Raw genomic sequence first — 19064 nt, 5'->3', positions numbered from 1 at the left:
GGTGCCATGTAGTAGCGAAGAACTGGACTGTCTCAGAAAAGAAAAGGAAAAGTACAGGGTCGTGTACATCACCAACGGATGTGAATACAATGGTAATGTAGAGTCTAGGTCTAATTAAGATGTTAAAGTCTCTGATAATAAACAAGTTTGATTGTCGTAGACTGTTTCCCAAATGCAGTTAGTAATATTCAGCTTTTTCAAAGCAATGCCTTGTTTACAAGGACATGTAGATTTATTCATGTGAATAATAATTTAAATTCTACATGAGACTTACTAAGTGCTAGACATAAGATCTTGCATCATTAAAATATGTAAAAGGCGAGACAATTTGAATATGCATCAAAGACGAACAGCAGTATTTCTTTTGACATTCTTTGATCCTGTATACCGTTTTGTTTTATGTTTAATATAAATAGAGCAAAATAATTTCAACTGCAGTTTAGTTGGCTGATTTCTTTTTCTCAAAATGAAAGTTGTATCTTGTATCATGATGTTTGATTTTAATCGAAAGTTCTTAATTTCTGTCTTTTCTTTCAGATGACTGATGCCATGCAGTAGCGAAGAGCTGGACTGTTTCAGAGAAGAAGAAAAAAGTACAGCATCGTGCTGATCATCAAGGAATGTGAATACAATGGCTTAGGAAAGAAGACAATCTACAGATAGGATAGAAGGGAGAAATTGGGATGAAGGGCGACAACATAAGGACGGTATATCTACAGTGAAATGTGATTGTAAAGTGGAAACATGAAAGGAGATCCTAAGATTGAAGGTAAAAACAATGCATTCCATTCTGTGATGTCGTAATTGCAATTTTGCTACACTTTAATAACACTACAGAGAGACATTTATATCAAGGAAAGCTTCATGTGGATATGGAATGTTAGATTTTTTAAAGTGTTCATTGGTATGTATTTCATGATAATAAATCTTGAAGGTTTTGTGTGGTAATCATAACCTTGTGATAAATCTTGATAGATTTCTAAGTGCACATTGGCAATATTTAGATGATGCTGTAATCAGATTAAGTTCTATTCTCCTTTATTCTTTTATTTATTATTTTGTTGTCTTCAACCCACTTTGAATGTGTCACGTATGATTCTTATAAACATGGGAACATGCACTCCATGTAACTGATAGGACTTATAACAAATTGACATAATTATTCAACCATCACTAGACAGTTCTGTTATAAGATGTTCTTTATTAAACTAAAATTTTAAATTATGATACGTGTATGTTCCCATGCAAACTGACAACAAAATACAGAAATATGATTTCTTTTAATAATAATTCATTATGTCTCTAAATTTACAATTAAAGAAAGTGATTGCAATAAGGATGTCAAACATTGTATATCAAAATAATAGATTATTCATATGTCTCCATCCGTAGTAACGCACGCAACTGCAGTGTGCAGTTTGTAGGCTGCTGTGAAAAAAAAAAATCACAGGCAGCCCAAGCAGGATTCGAACCCACGACCTCTGGATTACTAGACCAGCGTCATAACCACTAAACCACCGGAGTGCCCTGGCGCTACCTTTACACATGAATAATTAAGTATAGAAGGGCTTGGGGGCGCTTCGAAGTTTACTGCTCTTATTAAATATGTACATGTCATGTGCAACTCAACTAAAGATGATTAAACACACTGAAATTCTTACTTTAAATGATATTCATAATCTGTTTTTTTTTTCTTTGATAGCTTGGGATGTACACTTTATACACTGTATCGGTCTACATTTCGCCTACAGTATGGAATTCTTTACTTCGAGACGTTTGTTTTTAACAAACAAAAAATTAAGAGTCCTTTAAAGGTGCTGTAAAACAGTGGTGTTTGTTTGTTTGTTTGTTTTTTGGTGGGGGGGGGGGGAAGGGGAGTCAAATTAGCCTTGGCCCCTCTCCGCCGTCTTTTTTTTTCCTTTAGCTGCATTTTTTTTTTTAGTCATCACATGAAAATTCGTCTGCATCCACCCCGTTGTTTTGCTGATGACCTTTCTTTTTAATTATTTTAGCCACACACAATTTTGGCCGAATTTCCCCACCCCTCTTGTGAATTTGCTAGTACATGTACTAAAACACATTCTCAGAATGTGTTTATAGTACTGGTGGATTAAGGATTCACAGGGAGGGGGGGGGGGGGTCGGCCAAAATTTCTCTCTTCTCATATGTAACAAGCCTACGGGGCGAAAGGCTGATATTATGGGCTTTCTACATACATTTTTAGATGCTAATTATTGGTTAACATGAGCACGATCATTTATGTTGTGATTAATTTGTTTCCTTATATATGTATGACTTCTATTAGAGACTTAATTGGCTTGGCACTCCTTACATCGACCTATTTTAGACACCCATTTCCTTCTCTCTCTCGTGCTTTTTCTCTACTGTCCTGTGAATAGTGTAACTACATGTACATGCAGTACCTCTTCTCTTTTGTATGATATACATCAAGTTTTTATCTGAGCATATGGGTGTTGCAGCACTCTCAAGCTTCATGCATATGCAGCAACATCTTTGTGTGTTCATATACATAGTTATGCTTGATATATTAATTTGAGAATGTTATTCTTTCTCTTGTATATGTTCCGTCCGCACTCTATAGATGTAAATGTACGATGTAAGATTTGGTGTGCATGTTCGAACTGTGTTCCTCTTTTTGTGAACACACAAGAACTGATATAATAATGAACTTGAATTACACATATTCTTGAATCTTGATTCCATCTCCATTTGCCATTAGATATGTATTGATTTATGGAGCTCTTCCACAATTGTTATCCCTCCCATTGTCATCACTCATCTCTGAATAATTCAAATTTGATATTTTATTGAGGACCTATGTTTCTTCGATTACATAATGTACCTCTTCAATACATTGCTGCAAAAGGCATAATAAAACATGACCATTATTATATATTTAAAATGAAGCTTGAAATTCTGATAGTGTTGATATTTATGTATTTTTAGGAGTTTATCAGTTTCGAAGAGTGCATGCAGGATGAGTTTTATGTTTTTATATGATCAGGTGCAGCTATCATAGAATCTGTTGAGCAGGAAAGAGAAAGATGGAAAATGAGGAATTATGAGTGAATTCGCATGCGAGCCAAATGACAATAATGACACTGATAAAAATTGTGACAAAGTAAATGTCACATGTGGAATAATAAGAAATAAAGAAATTAATAGATTATTTCAGAGAAAGAAATAACAGAGTGCATGCATGAGTATGAAAGATGAGTAAATATAAGTAATTACTACTGACTGGCACGTCTTTTTCCCAAGATTTAGCGGTATCCTTCATCTTAGAACAAACATTCATAATTGTTATGAAAGAAGTGAACTGAATTTGAATTAAAAATAATGTGAAAAAAATAAAAAAGTAAGTTAAAAAAGTTTTTAAAAACAGTAAAAAGTAAAAAATATGAAACACAGTATACCGAGTAAATGTATTACCAAATGATAGATGTCCACATGCAAAAGTGTTAAATGATAATATATCCACAAAAAAAGGGGGGGCAAAGAAATCTTTGGAACGATCAACCAGAGCTATCATAACAATACGTGCGTGTACTAAATGAAGATGAAAACAATGACAACACTCTTTTTAGAACAATTAAGAGAAACTGGCTTATATTATCATCTTAATTATCACTAAATGTATTGTAATCATCACAACAATCATTACATGACAATTAATTTCAATTAATAAGGTTATTGTTGATAAGCAGGTATAGCCCTAATAGTATTTGTATGTAAACACATACGAAAATGAAATAGCGACGGTTCGTAAATACACGCGTATTGCACGTTACCTATTGTACAGGCCCTACAGCGCGGGTCTCACGAACCGGCGTAATACAACTTACGTCGCGTCGGTTCGTGAGACCCGCGCTTAAGTACATAACCTATGGTGCGCGCAAGAACGATGGATTTACGAACCGACGCAGTGAGTTTGAAGACAGAAATATCGTAAATTTTTTGAATTCACACTAAAATTACACTATGGATAGGAAGAACAACTTCCACTCTCATCACCCTGTCAAAATTTTCACACACAAGACAGGAAAAGTCATTGAAAACGTTGTCTGAAACTTGTGAGATCTTTAAACGCGATTTTCTCAGAATTGCATTTTCGCTCAAAAACGAAATAGCGTCGGTTCGTGAAAACACCGACGCATTGTTCATATACACAAGGACCTGTGTACATGGACTTTGATCGTTATTGCTGAGACTGTCTATATACGCGACAAGTACGTGAGCAGATATACACTTTTGTTGCATTACAAAATATGAGCAACTGATCAACATTTCCTTGAAAGAAAAAATAAATCCTATATACGAAGGCCATTTAAGTCAACTCGACGAAATTCTTGCTTTCTAATTTTGTAGTACAATATAAGCTAATCCATAGGGCGTAGAGTTACAATTGTTCGAATCGATAGCAATGTCTTACGAAATGTACTGGAAACATTTTTTATAACCTTGAGGGGTGGACCTTGAATAATGACAGGTGCAGATTTGATGACCCTGACAGCTAGTGCTCATGAAGGAGGGACATGTACATTTGATATCGTTCCTACAGATTCACGGTATAGATGCGCCCTGACTCAAACTGTATGTTATTTGAGATGACGGATTAGCACGTATTCAATGCATTATGCGTTCAATCAGTAATTGGCGACAATCGGCCCTAATGTCTGCCTGCATGACTTTGTGTGTAGGGCACCAGGCTTTTGCCAACTCATTGCTTGGAGCTAACTAATAACCACACGCCATTATTAACGCTCGCAAATACACTATATATACACATGTAGTAAAATATAGGTCCAGTACTACGATCATTGTATAAGACTATCCATACAAAAATAAAAAAATAACAAAACGAAATGTATCTCAAGAAAATCGGTTTGTATTCAGTTAACACAAAGTCATTAAAAAGTGTTGTATTTGAAATATTCACACAACAGTTTCGTCAATGTAAATTACTATTTTATCATAAAATTGACAAATACAGTTCTTTAAGACCGTCGCTAGGCAATACTATATGCAACAGGCGGAGCTACTATCATTCCCCCCCCCCCCCAACTTTGAACGACAGGTGGAAACAGTGAAACGGACTGAGATATACACAATTATTACAACCATTAATCACAATGATAATTTCTTCCTTGCTCAGAGACATGCACAGTTTCAGGGCGTTGTCAGGAACGAAATGAAAAGCAATAGGAGTTCGTGTAAACTGGTACACCTTATACTTCGAATGTCATTTTCGTCATAGGCTGAGGGTGCCATTCCCTACCATTATGAGACTCTTTGAGGTACCGTGTGTGAACACATACATCGGTAGAGGGAACCCATTCACGATTTGGCGGCAGCAAGTTTGATTTTCCTTCTTCTAATATGGAAACCTGCATCCTTCATTCGGGAAGATTCGAGCGGATATTCGGTGGAACTACATTGTATGATACTTACCAGTACAAGATGTGATGAGTATTAACTGAAAGACCCGAGAGATGAACGAATAGCCGTTCAGCACTTACTGTACATGCATGCACATATTACACTTCCACATTGATCTTTGATTTTATAGTCTCTGCTTTGATAAAAACAAACACGCATACATCTAAACTGCACGTGGTGCTATACTGCTCACAATAAAACAAACACTATATAGCGCTATGATACTTTTCGTTTTCAGCTCAGCATTGCCGTTTGATTTGCTGAACCTCCACCCTATATATACGTCTACACGTGGTTAAAAACAAACAAACAAACAAACAAACAAACAATTGGGAACAAAGATAGCCAGCAGTTCCTACTTAGTCACTGCTGGATGAGAAGACTGCTACAGCTTGTGATGTCACATGTGTACAACGATATAAAGAAAATGTAAGGAAAATTCAAGATATCTTCCCTTTTCTCGCATAATAAAAGCACACTTGACTTCCCTCTTTCAGAAGGCAAGGGGAATAATGTTACCCTTAACATATACGTCAATGACGAGTCGAGGAAATGTGCACTTTTTAAAAAAAGTAACATTTTGTGAAATTCTCTTTTTTTCCTTATATCGTTGTACGCATATGACATCATACACTATAGTAGTCTTCTCATCCAGCAGTGTCTGTGAAGATACTTAAAAAATGCATAACATTTGAATGGATTGTCTGATTTTCCCCAAACTTTCAATGAAGATGTGTTCTACAAAATTGCTGCATTCTCTAAATCCACACGTATATGAAGGTGGACTTGTCCTTTAACCCTGTTTCAGTCCCATGATATCAAGTGGCTCCGCGGCCCCTGTTTATATTTGGTTTGGGTTGACAGCCCAGGAATATCATATTCTTACTATGTATTATTTTGTTAGACCATTATTTCTGAGGCCATTGTCCTCGTCAAGCGTTTGCTTATGATGATGGTCTCCTGTATTTCTGTTTCATCCAGAGTTGCTTGATTTGTCTTTGAATGACAGATACACGGGATGTGTTAATGTGTTTGCATAAATATATGCATAAATTAATGCCTGTTTGTTTTCATTTTGCATTGTGTTAAAAAAGTTAGATATTTGAATTTATCATCTGTGTAATCAAAGATCGTACGATCTTTGGTTTAACTGTCAGATTCAAATTATACTGTGCTCAAGTATTTCATTTATGTATGAAAAAGAAATTCAGAAATAAAATAAATCAAAATAAAAAATCAAAATCAAATTTCATCTTCGTGTCTTTGGCTCAAGAGAGACGAAACAACTTCACATACAACCTTGAATGATGACGCTATGATTCTTTTCCTAAGCCACTTCACAAATTTTCATAAATCTAGACGAATGTTGCATCAATCAATATCAAGGTATATATATATATATATCAAATATATATATATATATATAATTATATTCTATCAATAATAATGTCTCTTCATAAATCTGATAATTTATGAAAATGACAGCCTGATTAATGACATTTGATGGATTCAGAGAGCCAATGTTCCAGTAATTAACATTGGTTCAGCCGGTGATATAACAGACTCAATAATAACCACGCTAAAGACTGAATCCGAGTCATCAGCTTCAGAGTCCATGGCTGGATCAACAAGCACACAGAAACACATGTATGAATACACTCATACTTATCAAAGCTTAGAAGTGGATATCATCAAGCTTTGTATATATAGCATTGATTATGATAATATGATGTGATATGACACAACATTTATAACGTTATCAAAGACATTGAAAAATCAAGTAGAATTGTCTTTATTAAAAAGTACATCGTAATTAAGACAACATGAGCACATAATCACATAAAAACTCAATAGTATGGAGACATTCAATGGCACAACATTTGACTGAGACTCTCCATCATCGCATAGGGTTATAAAAAAAAAGCCTGGAAAAATTGGCGGTTATTCATCTGAGAATATTTTTGAAAGTCGTATGCGTGTATACGTTAAAAGGCTATCATAGTGATTTACTCTACAACTTGACTCTTTTCCACGACTAGACAGTGATGACTAATTGGAACAAAAATCTATCGCCAAGGTGACGTGATATACACACACACACACATACACACACATTCACACACATACACACACACACACACATATTTTACAAGCCAAAGATAGATCTTTTATTGCCTTACACCACGACGTGATAAGTGGCACAATTTGAGTTCGAGTCCAATTCGGTTTTAATTTTCTATCCAACAAGGAGTGAAACAAAATATGATATGATATAAAGCATGTGTAAAACAATCCCATTGTTTGATTAATTTCAATCAAGGAAAAAGAAATACCAAACGAAAAATGAATGGCATAGTTAAGATGACAAGCAGTATAGATAAGAATACCTATGCATGCTTTGAAGGATAACAATAAAGAAGGTATGGAAAAAGAGTGGTCCACTAAAAAGCGGGGCTTGTACGGATCACTCAAAACATGATTAATAAATAACATGATATCATTATAAACAGTAATTAATTTGTAATAGATAACAAAATAATAGATTTATCTAAAATACACTTTAAGGCAATTTCAGAGTTTTGTCTTTTGCAGCACGTGATATTATACCGGAAAGCACTGTCTTATAGACATCTAACAACCTGAACCATATAAAATTAAAAAAAAAAAAAACAGAAATCAGACTTGTCAAGTATAAGGAGATACAGATATGCCAAACGTATCACTGCATCTACCTATCAGTTCTGTTTCTATGAACGCAGCTATACCAATGTCCATTCCTTGATCACGTTTTCTCGAGAACAATTCGCGAATATATGCAACTGAAAGATTAGGCCGAAAAGGTAATGTACATAACTTAATAAGAAATTTACTTCAAGGTGCGGAGAAACAGCAGACATCATCTAAATACAATAGACACATGAAATGAAAATCAATACTTTATTAGCATTTAACTATACATGTATAGTAATAAGCGACATTAAATGTATCATTGTGTTTTCATTTATGTAATAATCCACGATACTCACATTCTAATATTAAGGACAGTTCATTGATTTAACAAGCCAAAGTTCCTGTAATCTGCATTGGTATTGCTATTCAGCCTTGTTTGGGGACGCTTCGATCATGACCAATCTGAGTCATAACCTTCAGATTCCATCAGCTGGGTCATTCAATAATTGTACTCAACAGATGCATGCTTCCACATAAAAATACACAGAAACACATAAATGTGCTTACTTTGTAAGTGATTTGTTTGGGTTCGGACCAATATGTTGAATGATATGATTTTTGTCCAAAAAAAAAATAGATACAGATTATGGTGGTACGGTAATGGCAAAGTAGTTACCTCATGCATAACACAACATTGGAAAAAGTAGAAACGCCTTCATGAAAGATTCATTCAGACAACGTAAGCACATTACACGTAGAACTTGCCAATTTAATACTGGCGAAATTACAAGTGGAAAATTCTCTCACATAAATTTCTTATGAAGATAGTACTATCTCCGTCTCTCAGTCCGTCAGAGATATCGGAGTTGTTGTAGATAAGCATCTGAACTTTCAACAACACATCAAAAACTCATGTCGTTCTGCTGCTTGGGGTATTTGTAAAATTGGTAAAATCCGCATTTAATTGTTGGATCAGTCTTCCACTGAACATCTTAGTCATGCGTTTGTATCTTCTCACAGCTGCCGTACGCTTATCGTGACTCTTACAAAAAGATTTGACCTCGTTACTCTAGTTCTCCAATCCCTCCACCGCCTCCCCATACCTGCATACATCAGCGTATCACCTTTAAAATCCTTCTCATTGCTTATAAGATACTCTGTATGTAATAATCTTGCCCCATCTTATCTCAAAGACTTGATTTCTCTCCGCTCCTCCACTTAACCTGTTCTCTCTGTTCTTCCTCCACTCTGCAACCATGCATGGTCCCCGCACCTGTACCCGTTTTGGTGACAGGGCTTTTTCTGTTATTTCTCAATCTCTTTGGAACAAAATCCCTCTTTATATCCGAATTGCTGAAATTGTTGATAATTTTAAATTATTGTAGAAAACTCATCTGCCTAATCAATCCTAATTTTTTGTTCTTATAGTTATCATATGCATTATCATTGTTGTTGGTGGTGTTATTATTATTATTACTACTACTACTACTACTACTACTACTACTACTACCATTACTATTGCTATACGAGAACTGTAAGCACATCGAGCTTTTGCTTAAGTTGCAGCCCTTGTGTTTATGAAATGTCTCGCGCTGCAACTTGCTTAGCACAATTATATTTGTGTCAAAAAAAGAATCGTTCTCTTTGCGATCACATGATAATTTGCATTATGCATGTGTGACGATGATACAAAAACCATCAAATCAAATCAAATCTCATCAAATCAAATTTTACCTCGAGACAAATTATTCTGTCATTCTAGTGCACAAGTGAAAAATCCAAGGGTAATAATAACAATGCTCACTTTAAATAGGCCTACGACAGATTGTGTTTGTGTGTTAGGTAAGATTTGTCTTGTAAATTGAATTACAGAAAGCCTTTAGGCACGTTTCAGTGACCGTTCGGTAGTGATCGCAGCAAATTTCTTAATTCTTTCGCTGGTACAATGTTCGTTGTTGTCCGCGCGTGAACTGCCAACCAGAACTTTGACGTTGACAAAATTATGATCTTATTCAAATGGGATCTCGATATCAACTCCCTCCATTTCCTTCCGGAAGTACTCGTCAAAAATCTCGTTCTGCGCCACGGTAAAATAGTTCTTCCATTGTCCCGTCTTTCCTGTGTGGAATAAAGATGTAAACTTGTAAAGATAACGTCATATTATTTTAGCCTATCATACCTTCGCACTTTTTACATCAAGTGGCACCCATGGAATCAACCCCTCTGGTTACATCGTGAAATAACACTGACATACATGTATGCGAACATTTTTTTCCGTTGAAACAAGAGAGATCCTGAACGTCACAGATTACCTTTAGAGATGAATTTTAGTCTAGCTAACTCGGCCCCTGGTTCCTTGAGTTGTTTAGCTCTCTTCTCGTAGGTCTTTCGCATTCCTGACAAGGAGCTGTTCTCGACAACTCGCTGTAACAGTTCTTCTGACAGTGGACGTCCTATGTGTTCTGCTACCATACGGATGTGTTTCACTGGATCCTTAAAAAACAAACAAACAAACAACGCGATATTGCATCGTGATCTGCTTTGTTTTAGAAAAACGTGGAAATGCTGACGGCTCGTTCTTCTAGGAATGAAAGAAGTGAAATGAAATGAATGAAATGGAATATTGTAGCGTCAAATTAGTTGAGATTTTACGAGACCAATAATCCCATAAAAGTTCTTCTTTTTATATTCACGTTGAGGTTTTACGAGACCAATAACAAGGAGTCATTAAAATACCCTTTATCGGAATAAAATACATATACCCCTCTTTGAAGGATTCAGTAATTTTGAATCCTCCCAATATGATGTACCCTGTCAGGGCACTGGAAATATGAGTACAAAAAGTCTCAAAAAATGAGAAACCCTAAATGGAAGAAGTATTATACCAAGATGACAAAATACGATTTTATTCAATATGAGCAAAATACAAAAAGTGCACTTTTTACAAAATGGTTATAATTTTTGAATGCTTGAATTGCTCCCCAGCCCCCGGCCAACCACATTTGCATTGCTCTTCACTATCAACGGACAGATACTCATACCCGCAGGATGTCTTCGTAGAACACGATGAGGAGATTCTCGTAGTGTTGACGGATTTCCCAGAATTCCTTGACATGGTCTGCCCAAGGTCCGTACTCAATGGCTGATATTGATAAAGGGAAAAGGGATATTTTATGATTCGATAGATGAAGCAAGCGTGTATTGCTAGTACACATTTATTCAAATATAGGCACCGTAGGACTCCTTTTTGTTGAGGTATGGGATGGTATGTCTCTGATATTACATGCTGCTCTGTTCTTACGTCAACTCTTGTTCACACTAGTATTGACTGCGCTGTTCTCGTAATATATAATCTTTACCAACATAATTGTTGAGGATATGTAGTGATCATCATCACGCGTGCAAAAACAACAACACCAGGTGTCTCGGTGCATCATCATAAAAGTCTTGGTCAAATTTTGTTGAGGGTAACCTTTTCTATGCTACCATGCAGAGGGGCCTGCGATCATTATTACCCTATATAACAGAGCATTACAAGGTACCCCGTTTTTACACGTGGGTCTATAGAGGAACATCTTCAAAACATCTTGTCCAAAAAGGACGAAAGTACTGGAATTCAAACTCTGGCTCTTTGCCTGGATGGGGACTGGATGTCAAGAATCTTGTCCATTATCATACTATACACTATCAAAATTCATGTTGTCATAACATTCATTATGAACATTGCAAGAATGCTAAAAATTTGAAAGAAACTCATTGCACTGGTATTCAGACGTTTTGTTTAACATCTGATTTTTGTTCAGATTATTTTCTGTGATAAGAAATAGAGATGTTAAACACTGACTTCCATCCATAGCTTGATGAACGACAGATTCCCAGGTGAGGGGAACGTCATCTTTAAGAAACTTGAACCACGAGACGGCAGTGTCCTTCGGGTTGCGACCAACGTATATCACCTTTATAGAAGAAAATGAGGTCAGGATATCACTTGCAACTGTGGTTCGTGTCTGATTATAATGAAACATGGTGTGACAAATTATAAGTGATCATTCTAAGGAAGCAATATTGTCTATATAGCTAGATATATAAGTAGCGAGTTTCGAGCAATATAACATAGACGTTCTTGTACTGATACGATTGTGATCTGTTGCCAAAACCATTTACGAGCTATTCTATGACATCCGAGTAAACAGGGGTGTTAGTCGAGCATACACGTTTCATGAGATATTGGACTGTGAAACTCATACAGTACAAACACACTGATTTATACGCCAATGCGTTTATTGTAGCCGGTGTCTTCTAGAGAATATGGGGAAGACCTTGAACTTAGCATAGTAGGTCCTAATTATTCGTGTTAAAACCCGCGTTTCTTGTTGACCATGAATTTGTTCCAACATAGTTTTTGTATCTGATTTTTACAGTGTGATGTAGTCCGTAATGCTTATCATCATGGTCAATTGTAAAGAGCACTTTCAGGTGTGAAATATCGTGAGAAAATATAACACACCTTAGCTTTTTTCAGCACGTTCTGTGGCATGTATTTCAGTCTGAGGTGGGTTTGGATGACTCTCGGTGAGGGCGCTTTCTTTATCTTCTCCATAAATGGTGTCATGTCTGGAGGATTCTGTTCTTCCTCCTCCTTAGTGAATGGCAGTTTTTGGTCCAGGTCGATCATTTCAATCAGAGTAGAGCTGGAAGAGCGGTCAATTTTCTGTGGGTAGCCGTCCGAGAGGATGAGACCAACAATTTCCAACATCCAATGGGTTCCTGCCAGTTAAATATTAGGGCATTTGGTCTTTGGATTAGCTGCACGTTCTTACGTAAAGGAATTTCGTAACATTGTATACAAAGTCATATAGACTCATAGTGTGTGTGTGTGTGTGTGTGTGTGTGTGTACTTTCATACATGCTTCTTATTGTTTTCCTTGTAAAGCTGTTTTATCGCCGGTGACACGACATTTGCTCCTGCGACAATTGCTCCGGTCTTGTTTTCTCCAAGGATTTAGGGTGATAAGGGTTCGGGTTGTGATAGGGTTTTTAGGTTTAGTTTGATATGAGGATTATGATTATGTTTGTGGGTAGAATATTGACTTAGCATGCAGATATCACAAGGGAGCACTACGCCATGGATCCTTCCCCTTCAGAAAGGAAGCCCTTAATCTGAAACAGTTAAAGATGGGAAGGACAAATCGATGTCGAACATTAAATGAAACAAAAGTCATACTCTACTTACTCCTTGCAATAAAAAAGAGACTTAAAGGCATTGTAGACTTGTCAAGATACAGTGTATGCATTATATTACACAAGAGGAGGAAATTTCAAATAGACCACCTTTTTTAGTCTGTTTAGATGGCATTGGTCGCCTAATTTCAAACGTCAAGAACTTAATTGTTCCACCTGCTTTGGGATAGGTTACGACCCACACATCGTCTGGGCGAACTTCAAACGTCTGCAAAGCTTCGATGCTGGAGTCCACCACAATATTCGGGTACCAGATCCCTTTGTATTCGTGGTGACCCATAACGTACGCTCTGTTCGAAGCCTCGGTCATTTTCACTGAGTTGCACGTGTCGATTCTGAAATCACATGGATAGAGAACAAAGGAGTTCTGCTTACTCTGTATCAAGTATGTCGGTTCATGGCAATCTACCGCAGTCATCTAGAGTATGTTTACTGCAAGCATGTAATTTTGCAAAAGCGTTTCATCTGTAAAATGCTCGTTTATCTTAACAAAATCTACTGAGTCATTTATATGACCACAAGCTTCATTATCATTTCATTAATGTTTGCATACTATAACTTTAACGACTATGTTGTTCACTACTGGTAGAAACTTGTCAATCAGTTGCAATGATAGAAACTTGATTATCATTTCTTTTTTTAAACCAAAAATGGAAAAGAAGAAACAAACTTTTGCAGAGTAGTCACCATGTATTGCTTTTTGTGGAAACGAAAATGTGGTAGGAATACAAATGCCCCCTTGGTCTTTATAGAGTTAACCTACGTTCAGCATAACCACAATTATCTAGGCCTACAATTTGGTTAAACGGCGCTGAACAACATCATACAAGTTAAATAGGAGAATATACGTGGCTGGTCAGAGAACGGGATCGAAGTTTCGGGATAGAAGGTAATTTTGATGCTCGCAATGCACGGTAGTTATATAGAATGAAATGACATGTTTCAAAATGCTTCGTCATTATTCTTCAGTGTACTTTTATATTCGGCGCACGCATCGTTGCCTCAAAAGTTGATGTGTTGCACTAGTGTTTTTATTAGGAAGCAAATATCTTCCGGAAGAAACCATATCGAGAAGATTAGTCTGGTCATACTTCTTTCTCAGGATCAAACGTGAATGTTCGGATATTAATTCACGGTCACGGAGGATCAAGAGATGACTCTATCTTATATGATTTTGTGTTGTTAAGCGAAGAAGTTGGATGGGAGTTAAACCCATCGATGTGGTTAAACCTGATAAGCAGTTTGCGAAAATGGTAATACATATAATTCTCATTTTCGTATACACGCACAACCATTAAGCTGGAAATCAATGAGAAGCTATAATCGCTTCCTGTGTGTAGATTTGAGAGACTAAGTACACATGTATACTGCAAAGGTAGTAAAGAAATATAATATGTAAAGACTTGCATCAACGATCAGGTTTGACCTAAAAAGAGCTGCATCATTGTTCATTCAAGAACCTGTCTACTTGGACTTTGATCATTATTGCTAAGACTGCATACGCGGCAAGTAGGCCTATAAGTGAGCATACACTATTGTCGCATTAGAAATTACTGATCAACATTTCCTTGAAAGAACAGTAAATCCAACACAGGTCAATTAAGTCAACTCGACGAAAATTCATACTTTATAACTGTAGTAAAATCTGACCTATAGCCATAGTGCCTATACAGTTGATTTATTGCTCCGAATCGATAGCAATGTCTTAAGAGATGTATTGGAAAAAAAAAATTATGACCTTAAGGGGTGGACCTTGATTAATGGCAAGTTCAGATTTGATCACCTAGATAAAAAGTGCTCCTGAAATAGGGACATACCCATCCACACTATCCATAACAAGAAAAATAAAAAGACGTAAATAAGACATTCAGTTTGTATTTTGTTTATCTAAAGTCACTCAAAAAGTGTTGCATTTTAGAATATTCACACAACAGTTTCATCAAAGTAAAGTACTATTTTATCATAAAATTAACAAAATACAGTTCTGTTAATGACGACCAACGCTATGTACTATATGCAACAGGCTGAGCTACTTTGTGTCACAAGGTTTTTTCTCCAACTTTGAAGAAATCTGTTCAGAGACATGCACAGTTTAGGGCATTGTCAAGAACGAAATGAAAAGCAAGAAATACCATATTTTGTGTAAATTGGTGCATCTACATGAATATAATTTTCGTCAATGACTGAGGGTTTCATTCCCTGCCGTTAGGTGAACACATACATCGGTAGAGGAAACCCATTCACGATTTGGCGGCAGCAAGTTTGAGTTTCCTTTTTCTATGGAAACCTGCGTCCTTCATTCGGGAAGATGCTGGCGGATATTCGGTGGAACTACATTGTATGATACTTACCAAATGTGATGAGTAAACTGAAAGAGCCGAGAGATGAACGAAAAGCCGTTCAGCACTTACTGTACGTGCATGCACATCCGCATTGATCTCTGATTGTGATGCTTTTGTAAAAACAAACACACTAAATATGAAAATCTCTACGCAGTGCTACCACTGCCCGAAATAAAACAAACACCAACTCGCAGGCTATTATCTCTCTACTTTTCTTCTCCAGTGTAGCACCACCTTTTCGTATGCTGATCTTGTCATGCTACTGACGATCCGCTCTATACACATCCACACGTAGTTTCAACATAAAAAAAAAGAAGGAGAAGAAGAAGAAGAAGAAGAAGAACCAGCAGTGGCTTAAAAGCAACGGAGTAAGTCTTATCACATGATAGTATGCTCAGGATTTTGGCAAGTCAAGCCCAAATCGATGAATTAAAGAGATAAAGATCTATAATTAAGAAGGGTTTAGATTAAAAAGAAAAAGAAAACACGCTTAAGACTGAATTCCTTCCATAACAGTCATTGCAGCGTTTATGACATGATATGAGTTAAATCAATTATAGGATATGATGACTTTGATGTTCAGTATCAGCGACAGTCAATTCAAATGAAATCTTATTTCCAATAACACATACAGTTATTGATACAGAGTAAAAGAAAACAAAACGTGCAATGTATTACAATAATAAGTTAGCATATTAACTTATGGAAGTAATTGTTCGAAACAATGGCGTTATTGGAAAAGAGAGACCCACGTAAAGCACAATAAGCTTGTAGAAATGTGAGCCATCATTAAATCTTCAGACAGTGTCATATTGGCTGAATAAATTCTCGTATTCATTACAACGCTGAAAAGTGAGAGTCCAGTAGATTTCGACAGGTTCTGAGGGTGATCTCGGAAAGCAGAGTGTGATTGATTCGGCGCTTAAGAGGGATCGGTTACAAAGGACTCTTGTTCGTTTGCTTGTTTGTTTGTTTGTTTGTTTGTTTGTTTGTTTGTTTGTTTGCTTGTGTTTAGCCGCCCATGATCCCAATGAGGTTGACAACCCTAAAAAGTGGCAAGCATCCGCCCAGGCTGTGAAGGGCTCAAGGGGGTAACCCTGTTTCAGTCCGGTCCAGGATCAAGACCGGATAATGGTTACGCGGCCAAGTCATCTCATCTTTTTGTCACGTCACAAACAATTAGAAAATCCTCGAATGTACTGATTTATTGTTGATGACACTTGAAAGAACCGGCAAAGGGTTATGGAATTGAATTCTACCGATGATTAGATAGTGATTTCGTTGCTTATCTAAATCCAGGACCTGTTCTAAAAAATCACTATCGATCTTGGCCTTTTTGAATCATTTATGACTTATATCTCGAACATAAACTTTTTCTCCACTAATCCTCACAGCTCCTGCGTATCTGAAATCTTCAAATCGGAATCAAAGAAAAGCTACCAAACAAAAATGATAAAAGTTCATAAAAGTCTAATAAGACATTGTAAGAGAGAGAGAGAGAGAGAGAGAGAGAGAAGAGGATGGTAAACGTTTCTGCTTGGTCAAATAAAAAAGGTTTTGAATTACCCTGGCCCTAGCTACCCCTACTCTCCTCCCCGACAGCGCGTATTTTTACAGAACAAATTTAGATTCTATCTCCCTAGGGATGCTATACCTGCCAAGTTTGTGAAAATAAATCATATGTTATCAAGAAGTTGAGAATTAAGAAATTTGACTTAATTTGGTTTCTCCCCCACAGTCCCTGAAGGGTACGCTCAGATAATAAACTTGAAAGTACAGTCACCACTGTATACTCAATCAAATTTATCACTATAATATCATTATTCGAGAGATGAATGCTTTTAAAGAGTCGTTAATTTAGGGGCTTTGGGACCCCGTCTGTCGGGGGGGGGGGGGGGGGGCACTGTGCCAAGTTTGGTGAAAATACGTCATGAGATTTTAAGAAGAAGCTGAAAATTTAAAAAGTTGACGCATAGACCAGGAGCTGGCTGCTGGTCAATTTACCCCATCAAGCCCAAAAGGTTTGACCCCTCAAAGTTACTGGGGCCACCCCCCTCATTACAAAACTGGGCGTCAGCCTGATACCTGAGGGCGGGGTCGTCCCCCAGGGACCCCCCCCCCCCCCCAAAATGGCCCCCGGCGGGTGTAATTTACCCCATGGAGCCCATGGACCAAACCTGGTCTAAAAGAATGGCCTAGGGGTGTACATAATAAAAATATAAAAACTGACAAAATATCTGGTCGGGAAAGGGGTTGCCAGACCGTCCCCCCCCCCCCCGCCCCCCCCCCCCCCCCCCCCTGGCGGGTGTAATTTACCCCACACAGCCCATGCACCAAACTTGGTCCAATGAAAGTACTATGGGTGTACATAATGAAAATATAAAAACTGACACGATATCTGGTTGGGAAAGGGGTTGCCAGATCCCCTCACCCCCCCCCCCCCCTCCACCACCACCACCACCCATTACGCCCCTTCGTGGGTTTAATTTAGCCAACAGCACCCATGGATCAAATTTGGCTGGGGGAAAGTAGGCCCCACTATGGGTGTGCAAAAAATAAAGATAAAAGCTGACAAAATATCTCACTTACAAAGAGTAATCAAACATATCCCCTACCTTTGCTACCCCCCCCCCCCATTTTTTAGTGTGAAGGGCCTATACGGTTTGGAGAGGTATGAATGAGCGTGTCATAAAAAGTAATAAATGGAACTTCTTGAATTAAGATGAAGTTATGACAACAGAAGCATTGTGTGTGTACATATATCCACATGCCCCATCCCACTCCCTCCCCCGAAAGAATGGAGTTATTGATATCTACACTAGAAACATACTCAGACAGTGCAGACCTTTGCCAAGCAGCTCATTTCCACCCATCCACACATGCTAAAAACTGCCAAATTTCCCATATAAAAGCCTTTTGCTCTTAAATGCCATCAACTTCCAGGTGTGTGGTAGTGCATTATACCTTGAGCACATGCCTTTACCTTTAGTGCGCATTGATGCAAACCTCAAATTCATGCAGCTTGAACTCCCAATTCCATTGATCTCATCTGCCATAAGATAAAAATCATCAAAATTTCATAAAGATTCCCGGATCACTACCAAAATTTATATTTATCATCTGTTTTTAAAATGTAATTGTGTTATTATCATCTTTTCATACAAGTTTCATCCAAAATGTGTTCTCAACCTTTCAAGTTGTTTTGCATACAAACAATAATGCAGACAATACTATATATAAGTAACATAAAACCTCAAGTGGCAGAAATAATCACAACTGTATGCAACATCCTACAGTTCAACTGTGTTACCATGCATGTGGAGCAAGCTCATGTACAACAGTACAAGAAAC

General features: G+C 37.2%; 1 protein-coding gene across 1 annotated transcript; it reads right to left on the bottom strand.

Annotated features, from left to right (window-relative positions):
* Positions 1-9693: 9693 nt before the first annotated feature.
* LOC139721518 (sulfotransferase 1A1-like) lies at positions 9694-15820 on the bottom strand. The gene is made up of 7 exons (XM_071632833.1): positions 15723-15820; positions 13528-13706; positions 12638-12897; positions 11975-12086; positions 11172-11272; positions 10443-10623; positions 9694-10248 (listed from the first exon to the last, which is right to left on the bottom strand). Exons 2-7 carry the CDS (start codon positions 13679-13681, stop codon positions 10139-10141), a joined length of 918 nt encoding a protein of 305 aa, XP_071488934.1. The 5' UTR covers positions 13682-13706; positions 15723-15820; the 3' UTR covers positions 9694-10138.
* Between the last annotated feature and the right edge of the window lie 3244 nt (positions 15821-19064).

The sequence above is a fragment of the Diadema antillarum genome, unplaced genomic scaffold (assembly GCF_040938485.1).
Source record: "Diadema antillarum isolate AM-2024a unplaced genomic scaffold, OU_Dant_1.0 scf00000145, whole genome shotgun sequence".
Classification (NCBI taxonomy): Eukaryota; Metazoa; Echinodermata; class Echinoidea; order Diadematoida; family Diadematidae; genus Diadema; species Diadema antillarum.
Note: the sequence above shows the minus strand (reverse complement) of the source record. Positions and strands in the feature narration are given on the sequence as shown.

What these genes read in the sequence shown, in the direction of transcription:
- LOC139721518 (XM_071632833.1), bottom strand. Translation starts at nt 13,681, where the DNA reads ATGACCGAGGCTTCGAACAGAGCGTACGTTATGGGTCACCACGAATAC. An exon ending in CGTAACCTATCCCAAAGCAG is followed by an intron (nt 12,898 to 13,527) that starts GTGGAACAATTA and finishes TTTAACTGGCAG; the next exon opens with GAACCCATTGGATGTTGGAA. An exon ending in ACGTGCTGAAAAAAGCTAAG is followed by an intron (nt 12,087 to 12,637) that starts GTGTGTTATATT and finishes TCTTCTATAAAG; the next exon opens with GTGATATACGTTGGTCGCAA.